The following is a 27,231-nucleotide window of genomic DNA, read 5'->3' as shown; positions in this document are numbered from 1 at the left end:
CACTACTCTGATTTGGGTTTTAATGCCTATCTTTAGCTAAAAAAAATAGTCGTTCCATTGTTCCTATTTACAATGCTTCCCCACAGGACGGAGTTAGACACCAGGGTCGTTTTTTAACGTGGAGAAAAGGAACAAAAAATAAAAATTGTCTCAGTCGTGAAGGACTTCCCCTCCATTAACAGAGAACAAGATTGTTTTAATATACATTCCCTTCACAGTAATATTCTTTTGAAAATCTCTTTCAAGTATTAATATTTATACTAGCGGGACCTGTGGAAATTCCATAGGGGACTCATTCACATGTAATATATTGATGTTGGCATTCTGTAGATGATCCGTGTAAATGGAGACGCTCTGATATTATTGTATCTTTTTTGTTAAAACTGCAAAAGTATTTATCTAAGCTAGTACGAACGCCCGGCAAAGCCCGGTCGTAAGGTATGATATTTTAATTCTTAAGTCGTAAATATGATATTTTAATTCTTGCAGATTTCGTATATATTATTATAGAGTTAATGCTCTATCAATTTTTATATATTAAAATGTTGCGATTTCAAAAATAAAAATAAAAATAAAAATATTAGTCCTCGCACGAAAGAGCAGGACACAAAATGTTTTAAATAATGATAATAGAATAACAATAACAAAGACTTTCGCTGGCGAGGACTACTATTGACCATAACCAGTTATACACTCCTTTTGAAATTTTCATCTCTATTTTTCTCGTTATGTACTGAATATTTGCTAATGAAACCTATATGAAATATGTTTCTTATTAAATTTTCAAGATTTTCTATTCTGAAAGAAGTTTAAAAAATTTAATCTAAAAAAGTTATTTTAAAGTTTAAAAAAAAATTCAGATTTTCTCATTATTCAGACCTGTATTACAAAGAGGAGGTTGCAAAAATTGAGTTGTGGTGTGAGGAGAAATACAAACTGAAATAGAGAGAATATTCAGACCTGCAATAATACAAAGGGGGGTTACAAAAATGAGTTGTGGTGTGAGGAGAAATACAAACTGAAACAGAGAGAATATTCAGACCTGTAATGATACAAAGAGGGGGGTTGCAAAAATGAGTTGTGGTGTGAGGAGAAATACAAACTGAAATAGAGAGAAGGAGAGTTTTAAAATATAATCTTAAAAAGATAAGATACAAGTTAGAAAAGCATTTCATCCAAGGCATGAAAATTGTTAAACAAAATGTTTTTACTATAGGCTTTAAAAATAAAGGTACAAGATTCAATTTGAAATTTATTTATCTTCAAAGTGCACTTTTATAAATTTTACAAAGTTGGGTATAAAAATTTAATTTAAATTGAATCAAAAAATTAACTTGGATTTATTTTATGTAATGTACATTTTGGTGCACTTTAAAAACATTATCTTTCATCTAGCAATTAATGATATAGATATAAAATTTTCAGTTATTTTGTTTGTAGTCAGCTGGAACTTGTTTACGTTGGACTTGAAGACAATCAGATTGTAGTCAGCTGGAAAGCAGGAAAACGGAAGACAGTTCCACAGGCGTGCAGTTCTAAGAAAAAAGCTTTTTCATGGAATCTACGTTTAGGTTTAGGCACAGATAAAGAGTGGTGGTGGTGGGGCAATATTGATAGTGTTTTTAGCTAGACGAGTGTTTCTTGTGAAAGTTTGGCGAGAGGGGGGGACTATAGATTGAAGCTCAGTCAAGCACTTGCTATGAAAATAACGATAAAGCAGAGACAAACTCGCAACGTTTTGGTATTAAAAAATCTAAAAGCAGTTGATATGCCGTTAAATCTAACCCTTCACCGTAGAGGTCTCCATATGGCAGAAAAAACTTTCCTAAGACTGTGTACCTGTGGAATTCCTTCACTTCTCCTTGTTTACCAACTGTACCAACAGGACAAAATTTACATGTAATGTGAACAAAAATCTTCCCCCCCCCATACACACACTTAGAATGCCCTTGATAAATCTGACTCCTAATCACAGTAGCTCCTTACATCTCCGTGGTAATATGTCTTATTTAGGATGAACAAAAGTAAAAAAAAAAAAAAAAAAAATTGTTTTCGCCATTTATAAAAGCATTATCATTGGGTTTCAGGATTAAAAAAGCTAAAAAGAGTTGATATGCCGTTAAATCATCAACCAAATTTCACAAGAATTAACGAAATCGCTTTTTGAAATTATAGTGCAGGCATACACCCTCCATTTATGGAAGATAAGTCCCCTTGCTGCTTCGGTTGCTTGAAGACTTGGGTAGAAGTATCAGTCAAAAATCAGTTCTTTAAAATCAGCATGACAAGTGTGGGTCAGGAACTGGCTCAGTATCCGTTGGACTAAGGTACGCCGCCTGGCTTCCGGGTGGAGTAAGTCTATCCCTTATTACCTGGTGCTCCTATCAGGGAATGTCGACGAGGCTGTTCAGGCAATTTTTGTAAAGCCAGAGTGTCCCTCCTTTAGGGGACGCTGGCTTGAGCACCTCACCTTCTGCCCTTGTGTCATATCATGCCGCGGTGGGAAGTATGTTAAATGTCTACATGCATAAGAGATTTTTCTTTTATTATGATATTAGGTTGGTGCAAAAATAATGTCGCTTTTTTAACATGAAGTTAAACGTCAAAAAAAACGACATTATTTTTTGCATTAACCTAATAAATATACACGAGAAGATGATTGGTTGAGAATGATGGTTTGAAAACAACCAAAAACAAAATAAATAAATAAATAAATAAATAATAAAAAGAGTTACCGCTCTTTACATTGTTTAAAGAAAGTTGAACATTAATTAAAACACGAAGATACAATACTTAATAAAAAAAACAGCAAAAGAAAACAATTGTATTTTTAAAATGGCAATATGCTTTGTTTGAGGTGAGCAAAACAAAAGAAAAAAACTTCAGTTTTATTTAATGACTAAAACAACTTTGTAAACGGTTCTTATCTACAACACAATTTCCTTTTTGCCCAACCAAATTTGATTTCTTCTCCTTCCTTACAAAAATACAAACAGTGTTATTACATAAGCTTATTATGTAATATAAAAAGTAAAGCAAGTATTTTAATGATGGGTGCTCCAACGAACTACAAGTCTTTGTACCCCCTCGACGTAAATACCCACTCCCCGACAAACCATAAAAGTAGCAAAATCCCACCCCTACACAGTAGAGAACGCTAGATGTAAGAAAGCCTTCTACTCTAACAGTTTCTTCAACAGAACTGCTACACTTTGGAACTCCCTTCCGGGTTTGTTTCCTTTCCCAACTGTACTGACATGCAGAAGTTCAAGCGTAATGTGAACAGATATCTTGCTGCTCAGCTCCCTACATGCAACTTATGGCTCCGATAGTAGCCCCCGACATCAAAGTGGCACTGTGCCTTATTTGAGGGTGAAAATATACTTTAAAAAAAAAGTCGTTTTTTTTTATCTTTGTGAATAACAGCTGTCTTCTGACAATGTTTGATTCTGATTTGTTATTTATATATATATTATTTTTTTTTTGCAGAAGCGTTGGTTCATGTTATTAAGAACAATGTAATCTATTATGTAAAGGACGGTTGTCTGCAGAACAAGCTAAAACAAATACCCACAAGGTTGGTATATTCTTGATCGGCGTTGAACAGAATGAAAGATATTGGAGGTCAACTGGGTCAAGTTTCGCTAGGACTGTGTGTGAAATTTCAACCAAGAGTAAAAGATAGAAGATTGGTTAATTAATTCTTATTTCAGTCACATAAATTATTTAGAGTTGAAAGAACATATATTCGTGATAGAATATTATTTTGCTTCACCAGCAACAAGGAGATGGCAAAGTGGTTAATGGAACATACTAACAACCTGGGTGTGCCAAGTTCGAATCCAGTTTGTTTTACAGAAATATTTTCACTTAGGGATGCTGCCAACCTTCACGTGGTCGGTTCCATAAGAACCCAATGTTTTTCTAGAAAAAAATTCTAACTAGAAAGTTATTGTGAAAACTAATGTCAACAATAATCATTTTATTCATATGAAAACGCATGAACGATGCTCAAGCACATAATAACAATCACCAACAACAAAGACGTTTGCTCTTAGCATCAGCAACAGTACCTTTTCTTTCTTCTTTTCACTAACCAAAGATAAAACAAGTGTCCAAAACACAGGCAAATGATGTGGCATCAAAAAACAACAACAACAACAACAAAAAAGCAAGTGAAGCATGCATGGCCCCCCATGAGTGCACAGTGAACGAAGCAACATTTGCCTCCACCCCATTTAGCCCCAAAAGTCCCCAGAGGACGTCAAATCCTGGTGAAAATTAACAAACGGTGCAATTGTAGGCCTTAACATATGTAAATTTGAGTTCTGCACCATGCAAAAAAGAAATGACTAAGTCCATTATGGCCCCCCCTTCCCCCATTTAGCCCCCAAAGTCCCCAAAGCCTTAACATATTTAAATTTGAGGTCAACACCATGCAAAACTGTCGAATAGGCATAAACAGAAAATTTTGGACAAATATGGTAAAATAGTCACCAAAATGGAGTGTTTTTATTAATCCTAAAAGAGCCCCTGGGGCACACCCAAGAGTTATTGTGAAGTATAGACAAACAAAATTATATAGAAATCAGTTAGCTACAACTTTTCAGAAAGTTTTATAAAAATCCAAGGCATCAACGTTTTTTAATAAACACAAAAGTGTAAATTTTAGCCATTTTAACCCAAAAGGACAGAAAATCCGTTCAGTTACTTTTTTACTCATATCATGTTTAATGTTTGTGCAAAATTGATACTGATCTTGTTAAGGTTCCGTCGCCTCTATCGAAAGTTTTTGCAAGACATACAAACATACATACATACATTTAAACAGGCAGGTGAGATTTATATAATAGATGATATAGAGAATTGGTTCTCTGACTCGAGCGGTTAGCATGTTAAACTTAAAGGCAGAAGTTATACATTCTAACCTCATCCGACCATTTTTTCTCTAATTAAAATATCAAGCTGATTTCCTTTTTTCTTTTGTTTCATTTCTTACATAATTTATAAAAATTAGTATCCCGGGCAACGTACGGCGACCCTGCTAGTACAAAATAATTTCATTGTTACACAGTTATTTTTAAACAAGGAAGGTTCATCAGCATAGACATAAAAGCAAACAAAAATGGAGACATAAAATACTTCCTGTCCACAAACACCAACGCATTGAAGTGTTAATCGATAGTTATTATCTATGGTACGCCTTGTCGATAGCATCTAATACGTACATACATCTATGGGTGTGTTGGTATATTATGGTATGCACACACGTGGGTGTATATATACTGCTAGAATTATATCTATATGTAAAATATAATCTGTTTATATATATATATATATATATATATATATATAATCTGTTTATATATATATATATATATATATATATATAATCTGTTTATATATATATATATATATATATAATCTGTTTATATATATATATATATATAATCTGTTTATATATATATATATATATATATATATATATATATAATCTGTTTATATATATATATATATATATATATATAATCTGTTTATATATATATATATATATATATATAATCTGTTTATATATATATATATATATATATAATCTGTTTATATATATATATATATATATATATATAATCTGTTTATATATATATATATATATATATATAATCTGTTTATATATATATATATATATATATATAATCTGTTTATATATATATATATATATATATATATACATATAATCTGTTTATATATATATATATATATATATATAATCTGTTTATATATATATATATATATATATATATATATAATCTGTTTATATATATATATATATATATATATATATATATATAATCTGTTTATATATATATATATATATATATATATATAATCTGTTTATATATATATATATATATATATATATATATATATATATATATATATATAATCTGTTTATATATATATATATATATATAATCTGTTTATATATATATATATATATATATAATCTGTTTATATATATATATATATATATATAATCTGTTTATATATATATATATATATATATATATATATAATCTGTTTATATATATATATATATATATATAATCTGTTTATATATATATATATATATATATATATATATATATATAATCTGTTTATATATATATATATATATATAATCTGTTTATATATATATATATATATATATATATATATATAATCTGTTTATATATATATATATATATATATATATATATATAATCTGTTTATATATATATATATATATATATAATCTGTTTATATATATATATATATATATATATAATCTGTTTATATATATATATATATATATATATAATCTGTTTATATATATATATATATATATATATATATATAATCTGTTTATATATATATATATATAATCTGTTTATATATATATATATATATATATAATCTGTTTATATATATATATATATATATATATATATAATCTGTTTATATATATATATATATATATATATATATAATCTGTTTATATATATATATATATATATATATATAATCTGTTTATATATATATATATATATATATATATAATCTGTTTATATATATATATATATATATATAATCTGTTTATATATATATATATATATATATATATATATATATATATAATCTGTTTATATATATATATATATATATATATATATATATATATATAATCTGTTTATATATATATATATATATATATATATATATATATATATATATATATATATATATATATATATATATACCAGCAGGTCGTCCAGCATTGCCTGGTGGTAAAATACGCTTAAATATGATTATCTGATTACAGCAAATTTCGTATTTATTATTATACTACCATTTCAGCCCGGCGTTGCCTGGGTGTTTGGATGTGTATGTTGAGCAAAAAAATAAAAAATAAAAAAAATGTGGTAGCAGGAAGGCAGGCTTGAATCCATACAGCAAAGGAGGAAAAGAATGGGAAAAAATCCTGACGTCTTTGCTGTTATGACCACCGCACAACCGGAAGTGAATTATGTTTAAATTAAGGCTAGACAATCGAAAGGAGAGGATGACTTTCAAAAATATTGGTGAAAAAAGAGACCCTGCCCTCTTGTAGAAAAGGGCATAGTTGAAGGTGAAGATATTAATGTTTTTAGCCAATTTTTTTATATTTGTCGTCTGAAAGATCGAACTTCAAAACGATACAGATCTGAGTAAAATCCGTCGCCTCTGTCGAAAGTTTTAGGCAGACATGCAAACATACATACATACATACATACATTTATATATTGGTAACTAAAAGTTTTCGACCCAAATCGATTAAAAAGCTTGCCCTATCTCTGAATACCCTTTATGTAAAATTTCAAATGTTTAGACCAGAAATTGTCTGAGTAATTTGGTAGAGACCGCAGAGGTCAAATTGTTTTTTAACTTTGACTTCTATTATGACCCCTAAACATTTATTGTTTTGGGCTCAAATCAAGTTATTAAGTTAGCTCCATGTCCAAGGAACATATATAAAAAATTTCAAGTGTTTAGACCCAAAACTGGCGGAGAAGTTTGGTAGTGTTCTCAAAGGTCAAATCGTTGAACTTTGACCCCTTAATAGCCAAAGTTCTGGCTGAAAACTGATTACAAAGATGTTCCCAAATCTCAGTACCCTGTATATCAAATTTCGAGTCACACAGATACACAGGCACACAAATATACACACAGATACACAAACACGTTCACTTTTATAGATATATAGATTATATTGGACCTAATATATAATAATGATTTAAAACATTTAAAAAAAAAAATCGAAACTAAAAACGTTTAGCTAACAATTTACTTTTTCCTTTGACGTTAATGCCTAAGCTATGAGATATGTTTGCTAGGCTAAATATTAAAACATGAACCAATAACTATAACGTTATGCATATTCATGATGCTGTTATTCAACCTCCATCTGTCAAATTTCATTTTTTAATTTTCACACTTTTATAGCGATTTTCCCTGGCTAAAAACTAAATACAAAGTTTTGCATGTGTTCGAATACCCTATATACTAAGTTTCATGTCTGTAGATCAAAAACTGACAGAGGAGTTTGTTAGGCAAAAGTTTTAAAACAAATATATATACGCATACATAAATATATATATAGAAAACCGAAAAAATTAATAGGATGGTGCAACAAGCTACACTGCTCATGTAACACAGCAGTGGTGTGGAGAAAACTGTCCGTCCTGAATCACCAAAGAATGGCCTTCCTCATCACCTGATCTTAATACCCTTGATTATTCTTTGTGGTCATTCCTGGATAGTGAAGACTGCTCTACTCCTCGTATAAATTATTAAAGCTAATAAGATAAAATGGAACAAATGATGGGAGAAAATACCCTTAAATGTTGTGCGTGCTGCTATAGATGAATTCCTCAAAAGACTTTGTAGTGTAGTGAAGGCTCGAGGGAAACAATTTGAAAAATATTTATGCCATATTGTTCCTTCAGTATTTGCTCAACATTTTCTGCAATTTAGGTTTTATAATAAATTATTTTGTTGAGAGAAATCTGAGTTTTATTTTTTAACAGTATTTATGCCTCACTTTGTATATACTTATTATATATGCATACGTATATACTTATTATTATATATGCATACATATATACTTATTATTATATATGCATACATATATACTTATTATTATATATGCATACATATATACTTATTATTATATATGCATACATATATACTTATTATATATGCGTACGTATATACTTATTATATATGCATACATATAAACTTATTATATATGCATACATATAAACTTATTATATATGCATACGTATAAACTTATTATATATGCATACGTATATACTTATTATTATATATGCATACGTATATACTTATTATTATATATGCATACGTATATACTTATTATTATATATGCATACGTATATACTTATTATTATATATGCATACGTATATACTTATTATTATATATGCATACGTATATACTTATTATTATATATGCATACGTATATACTTATTATTATATATGCATACGTATATACTTATTATTATGTATGCATACGTATATATTTATTATTATGTATGCATACGTATATATTTATTATTATGTATGCATACGTATATACTTATTATTATGTATGCATACGTATATACTTATTATTATGTATGCATACGTATATACTTATTATTATGTATGCATACGTATATACTTATTATTATATATGCATACGTATATACTTATTATTATATATGCATACGTATATACTTATTATTATATATGCATACGTATATACTTATTATTATATATGCATACATATATACTTATTATTATATATGCATACGTATATACTTATTATTATATATGCATACGTATATACTTATTATTATGTATGCATACGTATATACTTATTATTATATATGCATACGTATATACTTATTATTATATATGCATACGTATATACTTATTATATATGCGTACATACATACTTATTATTATATATGCATACGTATATACTTATTATTATATATGCATACGTATACATATGTTCTCACGGTTAAAGTTGGACATGTTGTTTGTTCCTTGCTAAAGGAATCAGCGCTGGCTTCATGGCCGGGTTCGAATCTTCCGACTGGCAGTAATCATGACACCATGCACTGATGATTCCCGACAGAATGAAACACTAGAGTGTCTGTAGGTATTTAATAATTATTATAGTAAATAATTACGTCAGCCCCTTTAAGAACTCGGTTCTTATTGTTGAGCACTTTAAAGTTGAAATGAAAGTAGGTCACTTAAGCTTACATGCAGATCATGATGTTATAATCATTAGATCACTATGGACGGACATCTCAACATTTAAAAATAAATATTTACATTGCAACTTAATTTCTTGCAGTTAACGTTGGCCGTGTGTGTTTGTTCCTTGCTAATGAAGTTAGATATGGCTTTGTGGTCAGCTTCAAATTTCCCGACCAGCAGTAATTGTGACATTCTGCACTGATGATTCCCGAAAGGACGAAACACTAGTGTCTGTACGCATTTAATAATTATATATATATTTATCTGTAAAAAAATTATAGTGTAACCAATAATTTTTCAACGTAAAATATTGATATAAAATGTAGGAAATAAAAAACGTATATAATAATAATGATAATAATAATTCTGATTTCGCTTATGAACGTCTCTCTGGAAAGAGATGGGATTCATTTCCAGAGGATTTCCCTTAATCCCGGCTTCAAACCAGGAGCTTCAAAGATCAAGGGTTTTCCTAAGGATGTTGGTGGTACCTATAATTGCAGAGGTTTGAAGGCCGCCTAAAACATCGGGGATTTGTAGTTTTTTCAATTGTCCTTCCAGACGACTTGATACTACTCCTAGTGTACCAACTACTAGCAGGATTATTTGTGTTTTAACCCCGTGTATACACCTTATCTCCAAGGCCAATGGAGCGTAATTGTTCCACTTCTCATTCTCATTCTCTCTCACATTCCTGTCCCAGGGTACTGAGAAGTCTACAATCTGCCAGTTTTTTGAGACCTTGTCAATGACGACCAAATCCGGACGGTTATGTTCCAATTGCTTGTTCTTTATGACACTTTTGTCCCACCATACCTCTACCTTGCCATCCTTACTTGTTCTCACTTCATCAGGCACCTCCTCAAACCATTTTCCAGCACACTTCACCCCAACCCTCTTACACACCTCCCAATATATCCGGAGTCCCATGCGATCGGGTCTTTTGCGGTACTCTCTCTTTTTGGGCCAGTCCACTACACCCTGCTGCAAGGTGCGCAATTGATTCTGAGGTCTTACCACAAATCCGGCATCCTGCAGCAATTTCCTCTCTTAGAACCACTTTTTTGAACTCTCGTGTTCCTAATGCCTGCTCTTCTGCTGCACAAACAAAAGCTTCAGTACTCTTAACCAGATACCCAGCTCTAAGCCATTGCCATGATCTTTCATCAGCCACTTCTGCTATATCCTGGAAGAACCGTCCATGCATTTTCTTCCTAGCCAATTCCTCTGCCCTTTCTCTACCATACGTTTCACATAATCAGCCTTGGTCTCACACACCTCCACTTCATTGGCCACAACCTTAAGCATCCACTCCTCACTTCTAGCCACATGCTCCTTCAATGACATCTCCTCGGTTCTAACACAATCTTTTACACTTTTCAATCCTCTCCTACCATCTTTCCTCTTTTGATACAGCCTTACTACGCTACTTCGAATGTGAAATATACCAAACATTTCTAAAACTTTTCTTGTTTTGATATCCATGGCATGCAAATCCTTGTCAGACCATTCTAAAATTCCTGCACTGTATCTCAAAACACTGAGTGCTCATCCATTTACTGCTTTCATTAGATTTCCGCCATAGACTTTCGACTTTGCAATTAGTTTCACTCTTCTAAGATACTCCTTCCTGACTTTTTCTTTCATTTCTCTGTTCATGATGCCTACACCCTCCAGCACTCCCAAATACTTATATCTTGTATCTTCTATTTCTTTCCTGATTTCTCCATTTGGCAGCACTATTCCATTCGAATGAACCTTTACTCATCTTTTCATCACCAGCACCGCACATTTACTAATCCCAAACTCCATCCCAATATCTTCTGAGTATGTCCCCACAAGTTCTACCAGTCTCTCCATTTCCTTTTCATTTCTACCGAATATTTTCAAATCATCCATAAACAGTAGATGGTTGAGGCGTCTGTCACCAGATCCAAAGTTATACCCCAGTTTTTCTCTCTTCAAGAGGATGCTCAGGGGCATCATTATCATTATAAAAAAAAGTGGTGATAACGAATCTCCTTGAAATATTCCACGTTTAATGCCAACCTGCTCCATCTCCTCTCTGCTGTCAGCACCGTTTTCCATTGAGCCATACTTGTCTCCAAAAGCCCTACCACATTCTCAGCAACCTTCATCATCAATAGTATTTCACGTATCCATGAATGAGGAACCATATCATAAGCCTTCCTGTAATCGATCCATGCTACGTTCAGATTTCTCTTCTTCGCATCCTGCATTATTGCTTTATCAATTAGTAGTTGCTCTTTAGTACCTCTCGAGCCTTTCCGGCACCCCTTTTGTTCGTCAGGAAAAACACCATTACTCTCTAGATGTTCATAAATTTTCTCTGCAAATATTCCAGTCAAGAGTTTCCACATCAATGGCAGACATGTAATTGGTCTATAATTATTGGCATCTTTTCCTTTTGCAGGATCTTTCCTAATCAGTGTTGTTCTTCCCTTCACAAGCCAATCAGGGACATCTCCCGACTCTACAACCCTTTGCAGAGCAGCAGCTATAGGTGGATAAAGGCATGGGAACTGTTTAAACCAGAAACCCATCACTCCATCTGGACCAGATGCCTTCCAGTTTGTCATCCTTCGTATGCCAGCCTTAACGTCATCGATGGTTATCTCAACGTTCTTCATCTGCTGCATTCCTGATAGCCTTTCTCTGATCTCTCCCAACCAGCTAGCCTTCTCATTATATCGCCCTTCGATGGACCAAATAATAATAATAATTCTAGGGCAATTGCTCTTGACATATCTAAGGCCTTTGATAGGGTATGGCATAAAGGTTTACTTCATAAGATCTCTAGCTATGGTATAGCTGGAAATGTCTTCTCAATTATTAAATCATTTCTTTCTGATAGGTTCATAAGAGTAGTAGTTGAGGGGCAAAAATCAGAAGCCCACAGTATTAATGCCGGTGTCCCTCAGGGGTCCATCCTGGGCCCAACTCTTTTCCTGATCTACATTAATGATCTTCCAAATCACATCCTTTCATCATTTGTAGACATTTATGCTGACGACACTACCATTTATGGTAGCACATCTAAGACAGTAAACGACCAAGTTCTCTCCAATTCTCTCTCCTCTGATCTTGAGCATGTAGTACAATGGGGAAAGGAGTGGCTGGTTACTTTTAATGCATCTAAAACCAAGCTTCTCTCTTTACATCATCAACATTCTGATCCCCATCTGGCATCAATTGAAATGAATGGCTCTCGTCTTCAGGAGGCCTCAAGCTTTGACAAGCTTCTGGGCTTGACCATTACTCCTGATCTTAAATGGAACACGTACATCAAATCTGTTGCCAAGGCCGCTGGAAAAATGGTGGGATCTTTCTATCGATCCAGTAGATATCTCACTGCTGATGCAATTCTCTATCTATATAAGAGCCAGGTACGTTCAAGGATGGAATACTGTTGCCACATCTGGGCAGGAGCTGCTAGAAAGGACTTGTCCTGCCTTGATAGAGTTCAAAATAGACTTCGTAGCCTCGTAGGAGATGTCCTTTTCTCTTCCTTGCAACCTCTATCTCACAGAAGAGATGTTGCGAGTTTGTCTCTGATGTATCGTTATTTTCATGGAAAGTGTTCGACTGAGCTTCAATCTATGGTCCCCCCTCGCAAAACTTTCACAAGGAACACTCGTCTAGCTGTAAACACTATCAATAATTCCCACACTCTTTATCTGTGCCTAAACCTAAACGTAGATTCCATGAACAAAGCTTTTTTATTAGAACTGCACGCCTGTGGAATTGTCTTCCGTTTTCCTGCTTTCCGGCTGACTACAATATGGTTGTCTTCAAGTCTAACGTAAATAAGTTCTTGATGAGCCGTTCCATATAAGTTATCAAATTTACCAAATTTTCATCACTAATTATTAGTATATTGTCCAATTTCTACTGTACACTCTTTAACCCTTATCCTTGAGTGGCCTCTTGGCCTTGATAATGTGTTGATACCTATGAAAAAAAAAAAAAAAAAAAAGAAAAAGTCCAATGTGAACAAGTTCTAATTGAATCGTCGCCCTAAGTAATCCAAGTTACAAAATTCCCACTGTTTACTATGCTAAAATCACAATGACTAATGTATACCTATTAACCCTTATCCTCGAGTGGCCTCTGGGCCTTGATAAGTGGTGACACCCATGTAAAAAAAAAATAATAATAATAATAATAATAATAAACGCAAGAGAATCCTGGTAAAAGAATTTACTAACAGACTAGGAGTGTATTTTTACACCCCTCCCACAACGTGACACAAGGCAGACAAAGAAAGGATTTGGGGAAAAGAAATCAGTGCCCTGGAGGAAGGGCACTCCCACATGCAAAAAATGTCTGGGCAGTATTTTCCAGTAGGAGCGCCTCAGGCGATTGCCAATGAATTAATCACTTCGCAAAGTGTGAGAAGGTAAAGCCTGGGAAGATGGACCTCTTAAGAATACACAAGAGACACAGGACCATATACCTCAGCAAGCAGGGAACATCCATCTACACAACTCGTGACTTTGAGATCCAAGACAAAACCTTGGCAGTGTATCATGGGAATATTTATATTCTATCAAATACTAAATATAAATAATAAATAAAAACACAGCAGCAGCAGCAGCATCATCATCAACTAAATACATATTATTATTATTATTATTATTATTATTATTATCATAATAAACTAAATACAAATAATAAATAAAAACGTATATAATAATAATAAACGTATATATTGATATAAAATGTAAGATATAAAAAAAGGAATTGCTATTTTAGTGCATACTCAAAAAATAAATCTTTCCAAACTAATTTTGTTTTACTAACTTTTAAGTAAATATGAACAAACTAAATAAAAATAAAAAGAAGACTACTTTGCACTAATTATTGAAAGCTACTTTTTTTTTTTTTTTTTTAGATGAATTCATCAGGAAGATATAATTAAGCCAGATAAGAAACACTTTTGTATTTGCATTAGTAGATGGGACGATTCCAGTGATTTTCCTGATTCCGGTACAATTACCAATTCCATACTAAATTCCCAATTCCGATACATTTACAGATTCTGTACTAAATTATGATTCCGTACTAAATTCCCGATTCCAATACAATTCCCGATTCCGTACTAAATTACCGATTTTGATACTTTATAAATCTCTAAATATTTAACTAATAGTTGCCATTTTTCCTGATTTCTGTAAAAAAACACTTGTTAAATATGCAGATGTTTTTCTAAAGTTAAAATCACACTTGTGGAGGATGATCTATAGATTTTGGATTTATTAGTATTTTAAAATCAATAAATATTTGTTATTTTATTATTATTTCCAGCAAAGAAAGATTTTGCTTAAAACAAAATCAAATAAAAAAAGGACAATTAAAAGAATCGTTTTGGCATCAGAAAATAGGCACCAATTTTCTCGATTTTCCCGATTTTGATACCGATTCTGATACCCCTAAATTTGTCGATTTTTCCGATTCCGATTAATCATCCAACACCAATTTGCATGCAATAACATACCAGTCTTCTTGCGTCTCGGTTTCAAACATGGATAAAATCATCACTTACCTGAAAGATAAAAAAAAAAATACACACATATATATATATATATACGAATTAATTACTTTCATAGTATATAGAAAATAAATCTATACAGAAGTTCCAAATTTTTATTAAAAAAAAAAAGAAAACACACACAAATAAGTATAAAACTAGTTATATATGAGTTATCTCCCCCATGCAATCACAACTACTTGAATAATATAAAAATTCCCATAATCTGATACACATTTTTCTTCCCTAGTGCACTAAAAAATCTGGTGGCACCATTGTTTGTAACAAGATGACCCCAGGGTGATCATAAAAAGCAAGGATATAATGGTTTGATATGTTCGGTAATTAGCAGAGAGACCAGGGTTCAATCTTTGGTAGATTCAGACCAAAAACTAAAAAAAAAAAGTGATACTTGATGCCCGTTTGTTAAATATATAAAGCATTATCAGATGAAAGATCAAGAGTAAGTGGAGTAGTCTTAGGAAAGGAGTGGTACCCTTTCCTTCAATTTGATGCAGTAGCTAATGAAACGGGAACCTTTAGGTTGCCCTCGACTATAGTAAGCCACTTTACTTTCTTTTATAACTTAGATGATAATGAGAGATAGTTCAAGAATGTAGGTCAAAGACGTGGTGTTTTGAATGCAGCTGCGATTGCTTTGATAATTTAAAGATTGAGGCAAGGATGACAGTAAGAATATGTATTAACTAATAATTGCAGAATTATGTCACTGAAAAGTAAAAAAAGAAGAGCGATACTTGATGCTGTGACCTTGCAGGTCGATAAAAATCAAGACAAACACAATGTTATAATTAACAAAAATTGTATTAAGAATAGTATGTTACAGAAGTACACGTCATGATTCTGGGACCATAACTGCCACAAATTGTCTCCATGATATTTAGATGTAACTGTATTTATTGTTGCTGGGTAAGTTCATTAATTCCTGAAATGGGTAGATCAGCTTACTCCATAAAAGTAAATAATTACTTCATTCAAACAAGTATTTCCTTATGGACGACTAGTTGCCCGGGCAAAAATATGCTTAAATATAATCTTTTAATTTGTCCAGATTTCATAAGTATTATTATAGAGTCGTGGGTTCAAAAGTATAAAAAAAGAATGTATTTGGGTGCCATTAGCTAGAATCGAAACTGAAAGCAAAACTGTAGCATTCAAAGCTGGTGACGTTACCACTGTACCAACGTGACATGCATATGAACTGATTAAAAATTAAAAATTAAAAATAAACTAAGTTGAATGTAAAAAATGTATAACGATTTTTTTCAATTTTTACCCATTTTTGACCCCTTAAAAGTTATTTTAACCTTAAAAACTATTTTAACCGGCTAAAGACCCATAAAAGAACGGTCCGTACAAAAAATGCAATCATTTAAGGCTCCTAATGCCGCTCTGCGACTTTTAGTTTCAGCAGAGATAGAGTTTGAAAATATGGAGACAAACAGACAGACATATAGCTTTTTATATATTAGATTTGACAATCAAAATGAGCAAACATTCTACCTTTTGCTCCCTTCAGCTGGGGCTTATGATAAGGGTTAGTAGAGATTAACTTGCTGCCCACTTCAGCAAGATGTGACACAAGGTCGGAAAGTGAGGTTGTTCAGCCAGCGCCCCTAAAGGAGGGGCACTCTAGCCTTGCAAAAATTGCCTGAGCATTCCTCATCGGCATTGCCTGGTAGGAGTACTCAGGCAACAAGCAGTAAACTTGCCCCACCCAAAAGCCAGGCGGCGAGGCCTGGGAGGGTGGACCTCCTAAGTAATACCCAAATGGTGTACCTCAGTCTAACTGGTACTGGGCCAGTTCCTGGCCCTGCATTTGTCGGGCTGATTGTCAAGAACGGCTTTGTGACTGGTACTTTTTTACCCAAGTTTCTAAACAACTAAAGCATCCTCTTACATTAAAAACCATGGAAGGATAAGGGCTAGTATTATGTTGGAAGCTGGGAAGTTGACTTCATCTGTTAGACAGTTGTGTAACAAAGAAATATCGACATTGTACAATAGGGTGCCACGGTGAGAGCACTTTCACCAACAGGAGCAGTAAGGCACTCCCTTCCCTCTGCTATCCAATGGGAGACCCTTGAGCAAGGTTGAGTATCCACTTAGCCACCATCTCCCAATCAGGATACGTGAAGTCACGGCAGATAGGTTGGTTGGTTGGTTGTTTTTGTTTTACGGCATATCAACCCTTTTCGGGTTATTTAATGCCGAATCCAAAGATTTTGAAGAAAATTTTTTTAATAGAATATATTTGTTGTTTTCACGTCGGTTTCTATTTAACCCGTAGTTGGGACCCTAACAGCTACTACCACTCCGGGTCAGAGTGGACCTGGGAGCAATGGTAATTAAAGGGTGGCTCCACACTCCTCAAAGCCCACAAGCTGGGGCCCTCACCACTGGATATAGTTTAAGGTCATATCCAGAACCCCCATTGAGGGACTTTTACCCTCTGCAGGGGGACAGTCGGCGTATTCTAATGCCCCACCGACAGGGCCAGGCAGATAGGTGATGGATGAACTGTTAAGCAACCTGATGTTTTTTTCCAGGATTGGTCAACTCTTCATTGTTTTAGGCAAATGATACCCATTGAGGCACAACAGCTAAAACTATGCACCCTCTATGAGCACTGCCCATATAACAAGTAATTACAACTGACTATAGGAACTATACTGCAAAGAACACCATGGTGACACAGTCTGAATGCAGAGGAGACTGGTAAGCCATGATCATCAATGTCTACAACAGACCTGATATTTGAAAAAGAAGTCATACTATGGATATCCTCCAAAGTGTTAGGAAGTGATTTAAAAAAAAAAGGAAAAACTATAACAAAGAGAGCAAATAAGTTGATCAGCAAAACGAAGGTTATAAGAAATGAGATTAGTAAAAAGACAATGGAGAGGAGGTAGTTCACCAAAGCACACAAAAGCAACTGAAATAGGATTGTTGATCAAAATGTAGCAGTAACTGGGACAAATGATCAAATATAGAGGTCAATATACTTAGTGACTGAGATAAAATGGCTAAGACTGCCCACTCTGTATGAACAATGGCCCTACAGCAAGTAATTGTAACCTGCTATAGATATCATAATATATAGCCAGGTCTTATAGGAGCGTCTAAGTTTGCACCGGTTTATTATTTTCATATAGACGTGTTTCTTTGGGAGGCTTGGAACGATTTCCATTGGTTGAAAATTTTTCCAGTTAACACGTTTCTGTGAAAACTTAGTTGCTTCTTAAAATGATGAAAAGGAAAGCAAATCCAAAAAAAATGAAGAAATAGTTTTGCAACTGGAGTCATTTGCTTTTTAGTGTTCGTAGGAATAATGTTGCTAGTCTCAGTCTTTCTATAAATATTATTATGGCATGTGTTGTCCAGAATTGTCTGATCTATCCCCTGCTTCCTTTGTTCCAGCTCGTTTGGCTTATTCGACTAGTGGTCTATCAATTCGCTGTTTTTACATAGAGGTTAATATACTTGACTGTTAATCAAGATGTGGCAGTGACTGGGACAAATGATCGAACATAGAGGTCAGTATATTTAGTGGTTAAGGTACAATGGCTAAGACTCCCTTCTCCGTATGAGCACTGCTCCTATACCAAGTAACTGCAACCTACTATAGGAACATCATGGTGGAACGGTCCAGAGAAACTGGTAAATCATGATCATCGATGCTTGCAAAAAAACAGATTTGAAACATGAAGAAGATGAAGAAAAAGCAGCAGCAGCAGAAAAAAAAGGAAGAAGAAGGCTAAGATAAATGTTAAGCTATAAAGAAAACTTTGTTGTTTTGAGTCTCTATATCTGCTGTAATCTGGTCCTGAATATGACCTTAAACTATATCCAGTGGTGAGGCCCCAGCTTGCGGGCTTTGGGGAGTGTGGAGCTACCCTTTAATTACCATTGCTCCCAGGTTCACTCTGACCCGGAGTGGTAGTACCTGTTAGGGTCCCAACTATGGATTAAATAGAAACCGACTTGAAAACAACAAACATATTCTATTAAAAAAATTTTCTTCAAAATCTTTGGTTGGTTGGTTGGTTGGTTCGTTGTTTTTGTTTTACGGCATATCAACCCTTTTCGGGTTATTTAATGCCGAATCCAAAGATTTTGAAAAAAAAGCATTTTTAATAGAATATATTTGTTGTTTCAAGTCGGTTTCTATTTAACCCATAGTTGGAACCCTAACAGGTACTACCACTCCGGGTCAGAGTGGACCTGGGAGCAATGGTAATTAAAGGGTGGCTCCACACTCCCCAAAGCCCGCAGGCTGGGGCCTCACCACTGGATATAGTTTATGGTCATATCCAGGACCCCCATTGAGGGACTTTTACCCTCTGCAGGGGGGCAGTCGGTATATTCTAATGCCCCACCGACAGGGCCTCAAAATCTTTAGATTCGGCATTAAATAACCTTAAAAGGGTTGATATGCTGTAAACCAAAAACAACCGCTTCTGCTGTAATCTAATTTACATCTAGGGGCCAGTAAAAGAATGGCCATAACAATATATTAAATGATGTAACTCAAAGCGGTCGTGGATTTCAACTGTATAAGTGCCTTTAATATTAAATATATTAAAATTGAAAATTTGAAGTTTAGATACCATTTTTTAAAGCCTGGATTATTACTCATTTGTGCTTCCGTATTTTGTAACACTCCTAAAATTCAGTGGTTTATCGAATTATTGTCCTTCCCCGGTAAGAATGTTTGCTAATGGACTGGGAGTGTATGTTTATACCCCTCCCAACACTTGACACAACGTCGGCAAAGAAAGAATTTGGGGAGAAAAAAATCAGTGCTCTGGAGGAAGGGTACTCCCACTTGCAAAAAATGTCGGCATTTTCCAGTAGGAATGCCTCAGGTGATTACCAATGAATTAATCACTTCTTAAAGTGTGAGAAGGTAAAACCTGGGAGTGTAGATCTCCTAGGAATGCACAGCACACAGAACCATACACCTCAGCCAGCAAGGGACAAGCCATCTCAACAACTCATAGCTTTGAGGTCCAAGACAAAACCTTGGCTTTAGGCTTGCAGTATATCATGGGAATATTAATATTTTACCACTATAAATTGTAAATCTATAATATAGAAGCGAAAATGTGTATGTGTGCATTTTTTTTGTATGTCCGCCAAAGGCTTTATTCGGAGAGGTGCTCGGGGTGGGTGGGGGTCACTATTTCTTAGAACTTTTTATATACTCCCTAGATTATAATATCTATGATTTACAAAACGAGGTCATGTCTATCTTTTATTTGAGCGACTTTTATGTTACAAAATTACAAAATTCGCTCTGTGATTTCATTTCTCTATGACATGATGTTTGACCTAGAAAACCAGACGTTATCGTTCGTTTAGCCACCTGCATTTTTAACCGTTTAATTCCAACTCTTCTCACTTCTCTGTCCGCTTAGCGTCACGGTAACGTGTTGCACTTTTTTCCATCTTCGCCGCAAGGCTTTGGGTTCAAGCCTACTTGCCTACTGTAACTTTTTTTTTCTTTTACTCCGACAAACACCCGGCAACGCCAGGCACCCACCGCTAGTCTGTTATATAAAGAGATCTGCGTCTGCTTGTTTGTTTGTCTACTAAAAACTTTTGACAGATGAATCAAACAGTCGCAACTATAGTATCGTTAGAAAGCGCAATCTCTTGAATGAAAAAATATCTAAAAATTGGCCAAAAAGATTAATTTTGTGTGGGTCAACTGGGCATTTTTTTTTTTTTTTTTGCGAAGGGGGTACCTTTTTTTTTCACGGATTTCCAATTTAATTATTAGGAATTTTAAAAGAATTCAATGTATTTAATGTAATGAAAAAATGCTGACTCATATTACCTGAAATAACGTCATATTATATAAATCCTGTTTGAATATATATAAAGTCCTGCTTGAACTTTTATATATATGCTGTTGATAAAAAAAAAAATGAATACCCACTGTATTAACTGGAAAGGTCTTATTTGTGGACTGTGAATCTTTTGAAATATTGTTTTTTTGCTAAGCAGAACGTGTACAATATGATAAATAGTTATATTCATGTACGCTAACACCGTGGTCTGAAACAATTGTACCCAATGTTGTGACTATTAAAAGTAAAACTTTCTGAAAATGAGTAAATGCTTGTGTATCTATCCCTATTAACGTGGTATCTTTAAAGAAAAATATTCACAGCTCTGGTATTGCACTAAAACTCTACATGAGAACTTTATGTTATATATTCTTATGTAATCACTGCCATAACTAGTCAAATTATATATATATAAATAAAAGTGAACTGTGTGTGTGTGTGTGTGTGTGTGTGTGTGTGTGTGTGTGTGTGTGTGTGTGTGTGTTTCTGTGTCTGTGTACATTTCTCTATGCAATAACTGTCAATTTTAAGTCCACGGACGCGAAATTTGATATACAGGGTACTGAGATTTTCCGTTTTCGGCCAGAAATTTGGCTGTTAAGGGGTCAAAGTTCGACGATTTGACCTTTGAGAACTCTACCAAACTCCTCCGCCAATTTTGGGCATAAACAATTTATATTTTAGATATAGGTACCTTGGACATGGATATAACTTAATTACTTGATTTGAGCCCAAAACAATAAATGTTCAGGCGTCATAATAGAGGTCAAAGTTAAAAAAATTACTCAGACAATTTCCGGTCTAAACATTTGAAATTTTACATAAAGGATATTCAGAGATAGGGCACGCTTTTTAATCAGTTTGGGTCGAAAATTTTTACTTACCAATATATGTATGTATGTATGTATGTTGCATGTCTGCCTAAAACTTTGACAGAGGCGACGGATTTTACCAAGATCAGTATCGTTTTGAAGTTCAACCTTTCAGACGACAAATATCGAAAAATTGGCTAAAAACATTAATATCTTCACCTTCAACGGGGCACTTTTCTACAAGGTGAGATCACTTTTTTCGCCGATATTTTTGAAAGTCATCCTCTCCCTCCGATTGTCTAGCCTTAATTTAAACCTACGTCACAGCAACAGCGTCATGTTTTTTTTCTCGTTCTTTTCCTCCTTCGCGGTACGGGTTCGAGCATGCCTTCCTACTACCACTTTTTTTTTTTGCTCAACCCACACCTCCAAACACCCCGGAACCTTGACAGCAGAGTTATTACATAGGGAAATGTAAACACACACACACACATATATATATATATATATATATATATATATATTGTAAGCTGGAACTGCTTTTCAGGCAATCAAGCATGGATTTAAGAGTAACTTTTATCTGGAGATGAAAGAAGCACTTGTGTCTTTATGTTAATCTTTCATTTGGATATTACAACAAGAGATGAAATCGCACAAGAAACGAAACAAACTGCATGTAATCTAATTTGTTAATAATTCTGCCATTTATCTTTAAAAAAAATCATTAAAAAATAAAATATTTCGTTTTCGAGGGAAATTTCCATGATACCAGATCTCAAAATCGATTACGTTAAGGGAAACAAACGTACATGCAAGTTGAATAAATAGCATGAGAAGCAAATATCTATTATTACATCATATTAGTTTAGCTAATCAACATCATCCTATGATCGGAAGGTGACGGCGGTTAAGTGGTTAACAACACAAACTGACGACCTGGATGTTGCAAGTTCGAAACCAGTTCGTTCCACAAAAAATCACTTTTACTTAGGATGTTGACAATCTTCACGTGGTACTTTTCCGTGGTACCCGATGCCTTTCTAGAAATAATTTTGGCTAGAAAAAATATCGGAGACACCAATGCCAGAACAAAATCTTTTGATTCATACGATGATGATGATGATGATGATGATGATGAACTGTTAAAAAATCAAAAAAGAAAACGGAATCACGTAAGTAAAAAAGAAAACAACAAAAAGATGGATAGAAATTCAAATTAAACAGGCTGTTTGAATAGAAATACTACACATTATCTTTTTTGTGCTGGATCGTTGAAGGAGAGATCCAAGTAATTTATAAAGATCGCGGCCATGGAAGAACGCGATAAAAAAAAATCTGTTTAGGCATTAAAAATAGTCTTATGTTGTTTTTGTTAAACCTTACCAAATGAGGAATCATTTTCATTAAAAATTTAGTTAGTATTATGCGTCTAAAATTGAGAAAATGTTGCTTGAAAAGTGTCAACATTATGTAAATAATCGAAATCAAAACAAGATGGCGATCGAATTTGACCTGATGTCATGTAATTCAGCTTATTCACATAATGTTGACACTTTTCAATCAAGCTTTTCTCAAATTTTAGATGCATAATACTAACTTGATTTTTCATGGAAATGACTCTTCATATGGTAATATACAGGATGTCCACAAAGTCTGGCTGCATAATGTAGCCAGACTTTGTGGACACCCTGTATAACGAAAACAACAACATAAAACTATTTTTAAGACCTAAATAATTATTTTCTCGCATTCTTTTATGGTTGCAATCTTAATGCATTACCAAGATTCATCTAGCATTAGACAATTTTTACTTTTTTGGCACAACCCAGAGTGCCCCACTTTAAGGAACTGGATTTCCCCCCATATTAAATGGGGAGGCAAGTAAATAGAGACTCTTGCACAAACTGGGTATGTACGACTAGAAGCACCAGACCTTTCTTTGTTGGAATGAAGTATGGTTCAACTGGACCCAAGAAGTGTATTTTCCTAGGTATTACCTCCTCCTTCGGAAGTTGGTTTCCCTCATCTTCTACACTTTGTGCCACATTTTGCTACTGTGTGAAGCAAGTTAATAGCTAAAGATATAAATACGAACGTACACCCCCCCCCTAAAAATGACAGAAAACAAAACATGCTTCGTTAGTAATCGTTAATAGTAATAGTAATATTCATACAAAATAATATACGGCATCATCACATTGACACACAGGTTCTCAACCAGATCACCAAAGTTAAGCAACGATAAGCATGGCCAGTACCAGATGGGTGACCATTTGGGAATACTAGGTACTGTATGGGGTGAGAGGGTGAAAGCACTTCCACCATCAGGACCATTAAGGCACCCCCTTCCCTCTACTAGCAAATGAGAGACCCTTGAGCAAGGTTAAGTATCCACTAAGACCCCCCCCTCCCTCAATTAGGGTATTTGAAGTCGCGACAGGCAGGTGATGGATGAAATTTTATGTTCATCATTGCCTCTGTACATTCTTAAAAAAAACAATGGATACCCCCCCCTGTAAAAGAAGTTGTGTGAGTAATTGTAAAGCAAAGGTTGCGCAATCACCAACCACAATTCTCCTAAATCAGCACTGTTTGAACCCAGTGGAAAGGAGAAATCCAACACGACTGGGAACAATGTCAAAATTAGCAGAGTGCACATACAAAACCTGATATTCCAAATGATCACCCATTTAATATTGACCAGGCTCAGCGTCGCTTAACTTTGGTGTCAACTGTAAGATATATATATATCAAATCATAACACAAATCAGTCTGACAGTGGCTTTGTTGTTGTTCAGCCCTAGATGATCATTCCTTCTCTCTGAGAGAGGGTTAGTTTATGGATAATCGCCTGAGCTGCCCGGCGAGTTACTAAGGATGTGCTTATCTTAGTGCATTGTCTTCTCAAAACCATACCTAACCTTGTGTCTAACATTCTGACGTGAAAGTAATGAATATTTATTAATATATCTTTATCAAATAAATACATATTTGTCTTTATTATAGAGAGAAAGATTTGTATAATAAGAAATTGCAGTAAATGAGGAGATTGTCGTCCTAAATAGTTTTTTTTTTTTTTTTTTTTACACAGGAATCATCACTTATCAAGGACCGGAAGCCACTCGAGAATAAGGGTTAATGGGTATACATTAGTCATTGTGATTATAACGTAGTAAACATAAGTAATGGGATTTTTTTATATTGGATTACTTAGGTGGACAGTTCATCAATAACTTGTTTATGTTGGACTTGAAGACAATCAAATTGTAGTCAGTTGGAAAGCAGGCAATCGGAAGAGAGTTCTACAGATGTGCAGTTCTAAGAAAGAAGCTTTGTTCATGGAATCTACATTTAGGTATAGGTACAGATAAAGAGTGTGGGAAATTATTGATAGTAGTTTTGGCTAGACGAGTGCTTATCGTGAAAGTCTGGCGAGGGGGACCATAGATTGAAGTTCAGATGAGCACTTGCCATGAAAATAACGATAAAGCAGAGATAGGCTCGCAACGTCTCTTCTGTGGGAAAGAAGTTGCAGGGAAGAGAAAAGTGCACCCCCCCCCAAGCTACGAAGTCTATTTTGAACTCTGTCAAGACAGGATAAGCTGCTTCTAGCAGCTCCTGCCCAGACGTGGCAACAGTACTCCATTGTTGGCCGAACCTGGCTTTTATATATCAGGAGTGAGATATCTACTGAAGCGGTAGGAGGATCCCACTATTTTTCCAGCGACCTTGGCAATGGATTTGATATACATGTTCCATTTCAGATCGGGAGTAAAAGTCAAGCCCAGAAGCTTGTCAAAGCATGAAGCTTCCCCAAGACAAGAGCCATTCAGTTTATTTGAATGTTTGAATAAAAATAGTGTTGAGGTGATAATAATGATATTATATATATAAAAAGCCCTTTGCGTGGGTATGTGCGTGTGAGTTTATTCCCTATGAATTCGAAAATCGCTGGGTCGATTTTTTCAAAAATTTAACACAAATGTACTTTATGTATCTAGGAGTGTTCTTAAATAGGTTTTGTATCGAAATGCCTCTGATAAGTATCGAAAATCGATAATCGAAAAAATCCAATTAAAGTAAAAACATGATGTTTATGAATTTTTTAGATTAGGATTGGTTATTTGGATTATTTGGATTCGTCGGACTACTGTTCTCATATTGAGTTTGATTTTCACAACGTTTCGGTCGATGTCATGTCAAACTCGGGAATGGTGCAGTGGTTAGAGTACTTGGAATAATCAATTGTAAAAAGTGATATTCTTATGAAGGTTCAATCCTCAGTGTGAGCGACCGAATAATACAATTGTGAATTAGTTAGAATTACCTCTATCCAGTCGTGGCTGATGGAACAAGAGCATGCTACCCCCGTGAAGTAAATAAATAGTTCCACTCAAAATTCTGTCGAAATTCCCGAGTTTGACCAGATACACCTGAAGAAGGTCGGAGGTTACATCGACCGAAAAGTTGTGAAAATCACACTCAAGATGAGAACAGTACTCAGATGAATTCAAATCATACGAATAATATAAAAACAGTCCTATTTTGACCAAAGTAAATACTCTTATACATTTGAAGTTTTATCACCGCACAAGCAGAAGGGCTCAGCATACAAAATCAACAGTAAGTTCTTTGATATGACAGGGGCGCGTTCAAAAGAGCACAATTAAATATGATACTTGACTTTCGCATTTTAAATTTTAGGTGCTAGTGCAGAGAGTGATCCGCGCTATTTTTAAATCGTATTTCCAAGTTTAATTAAAGTTTTATGATATATTTTTCCATTCAATTGTAAGGTTGAAGTGTAGAATAGGTACAAAACACCTTCCTCTCCCCATGTTAAGAATGGCTTTTTTAATAATAACGTCATTATTTACGTCCGGATCACTCTCTGCACTAGTACCAAATTTTAATTTTTTAATAAAAATAATTTTATACAATTAACAGTAGGTTCTCTACAGTGCAATGTAAACTACAATGTATTGTGAACTAAGTCACTGCGGGAAAGCATGTGAAGCTTTCTCCTAGTACACCATGGTGGGTCCCAGACTAGAGCCAGCAATCAATCAATTTGATTGAAAAATGGGCGATTTCACAAATTTGGATGACAATAAAATATGGAAAGTGTGGAATATTGGTTGATCCTGA

General features: G+C 34.0%; 1 protein-coding gene across 2 annotated transcripts in view; it reads right to left on the bottom strand.

The window, feature by feature from the left end:
* Nucleotides 1-27,231, bottom strand: part of LOC145287801 (LHFPL tetraspan subfamily member 6 protein-like) — a 486,740-nt gene that overhangs the window by 96,502 nt on the left and 363,007 nt on the right. The window contains exon 2 of one of the 2 annotated variants that reach the window (XM_080135645.1): nt 14,582-15,410. The exons of the other annotated variant lie outside the window; for it this stretch is intronic. Coding sequence (XP_079991771.1) covers nt 15,403-15,410 — 8 coding nt within the window. The 3' untranslated portion in view covers nt 14,582-15,402. Of the gene's footprint in view, nt 1-14,581; nt 15,411-27,231 lie in introns of those variants that run through there. 2 annotated transcript variants of the gene reach the window in all.

This window comes from Euprymna scolopes, chromosome 11, assembly GCF_053919585.1.
Source record: "Euprymna scolopes isolate OS-2025 chromosome 11, ASM5391958v1, whole genome shotgun sequence".
Taxonomy (NCBI): Eukaryota; Metazoa; Mollusca; class Cephalopoda; order Sepiida; family Sepiolidae; genus Euprymna; species Euprymna scolopes.
The sequence above is the reverse complement of the archived record's forward strand: the minus strand, read 5'-3'. Positions and strand labels throughout refer to the sequence as shown.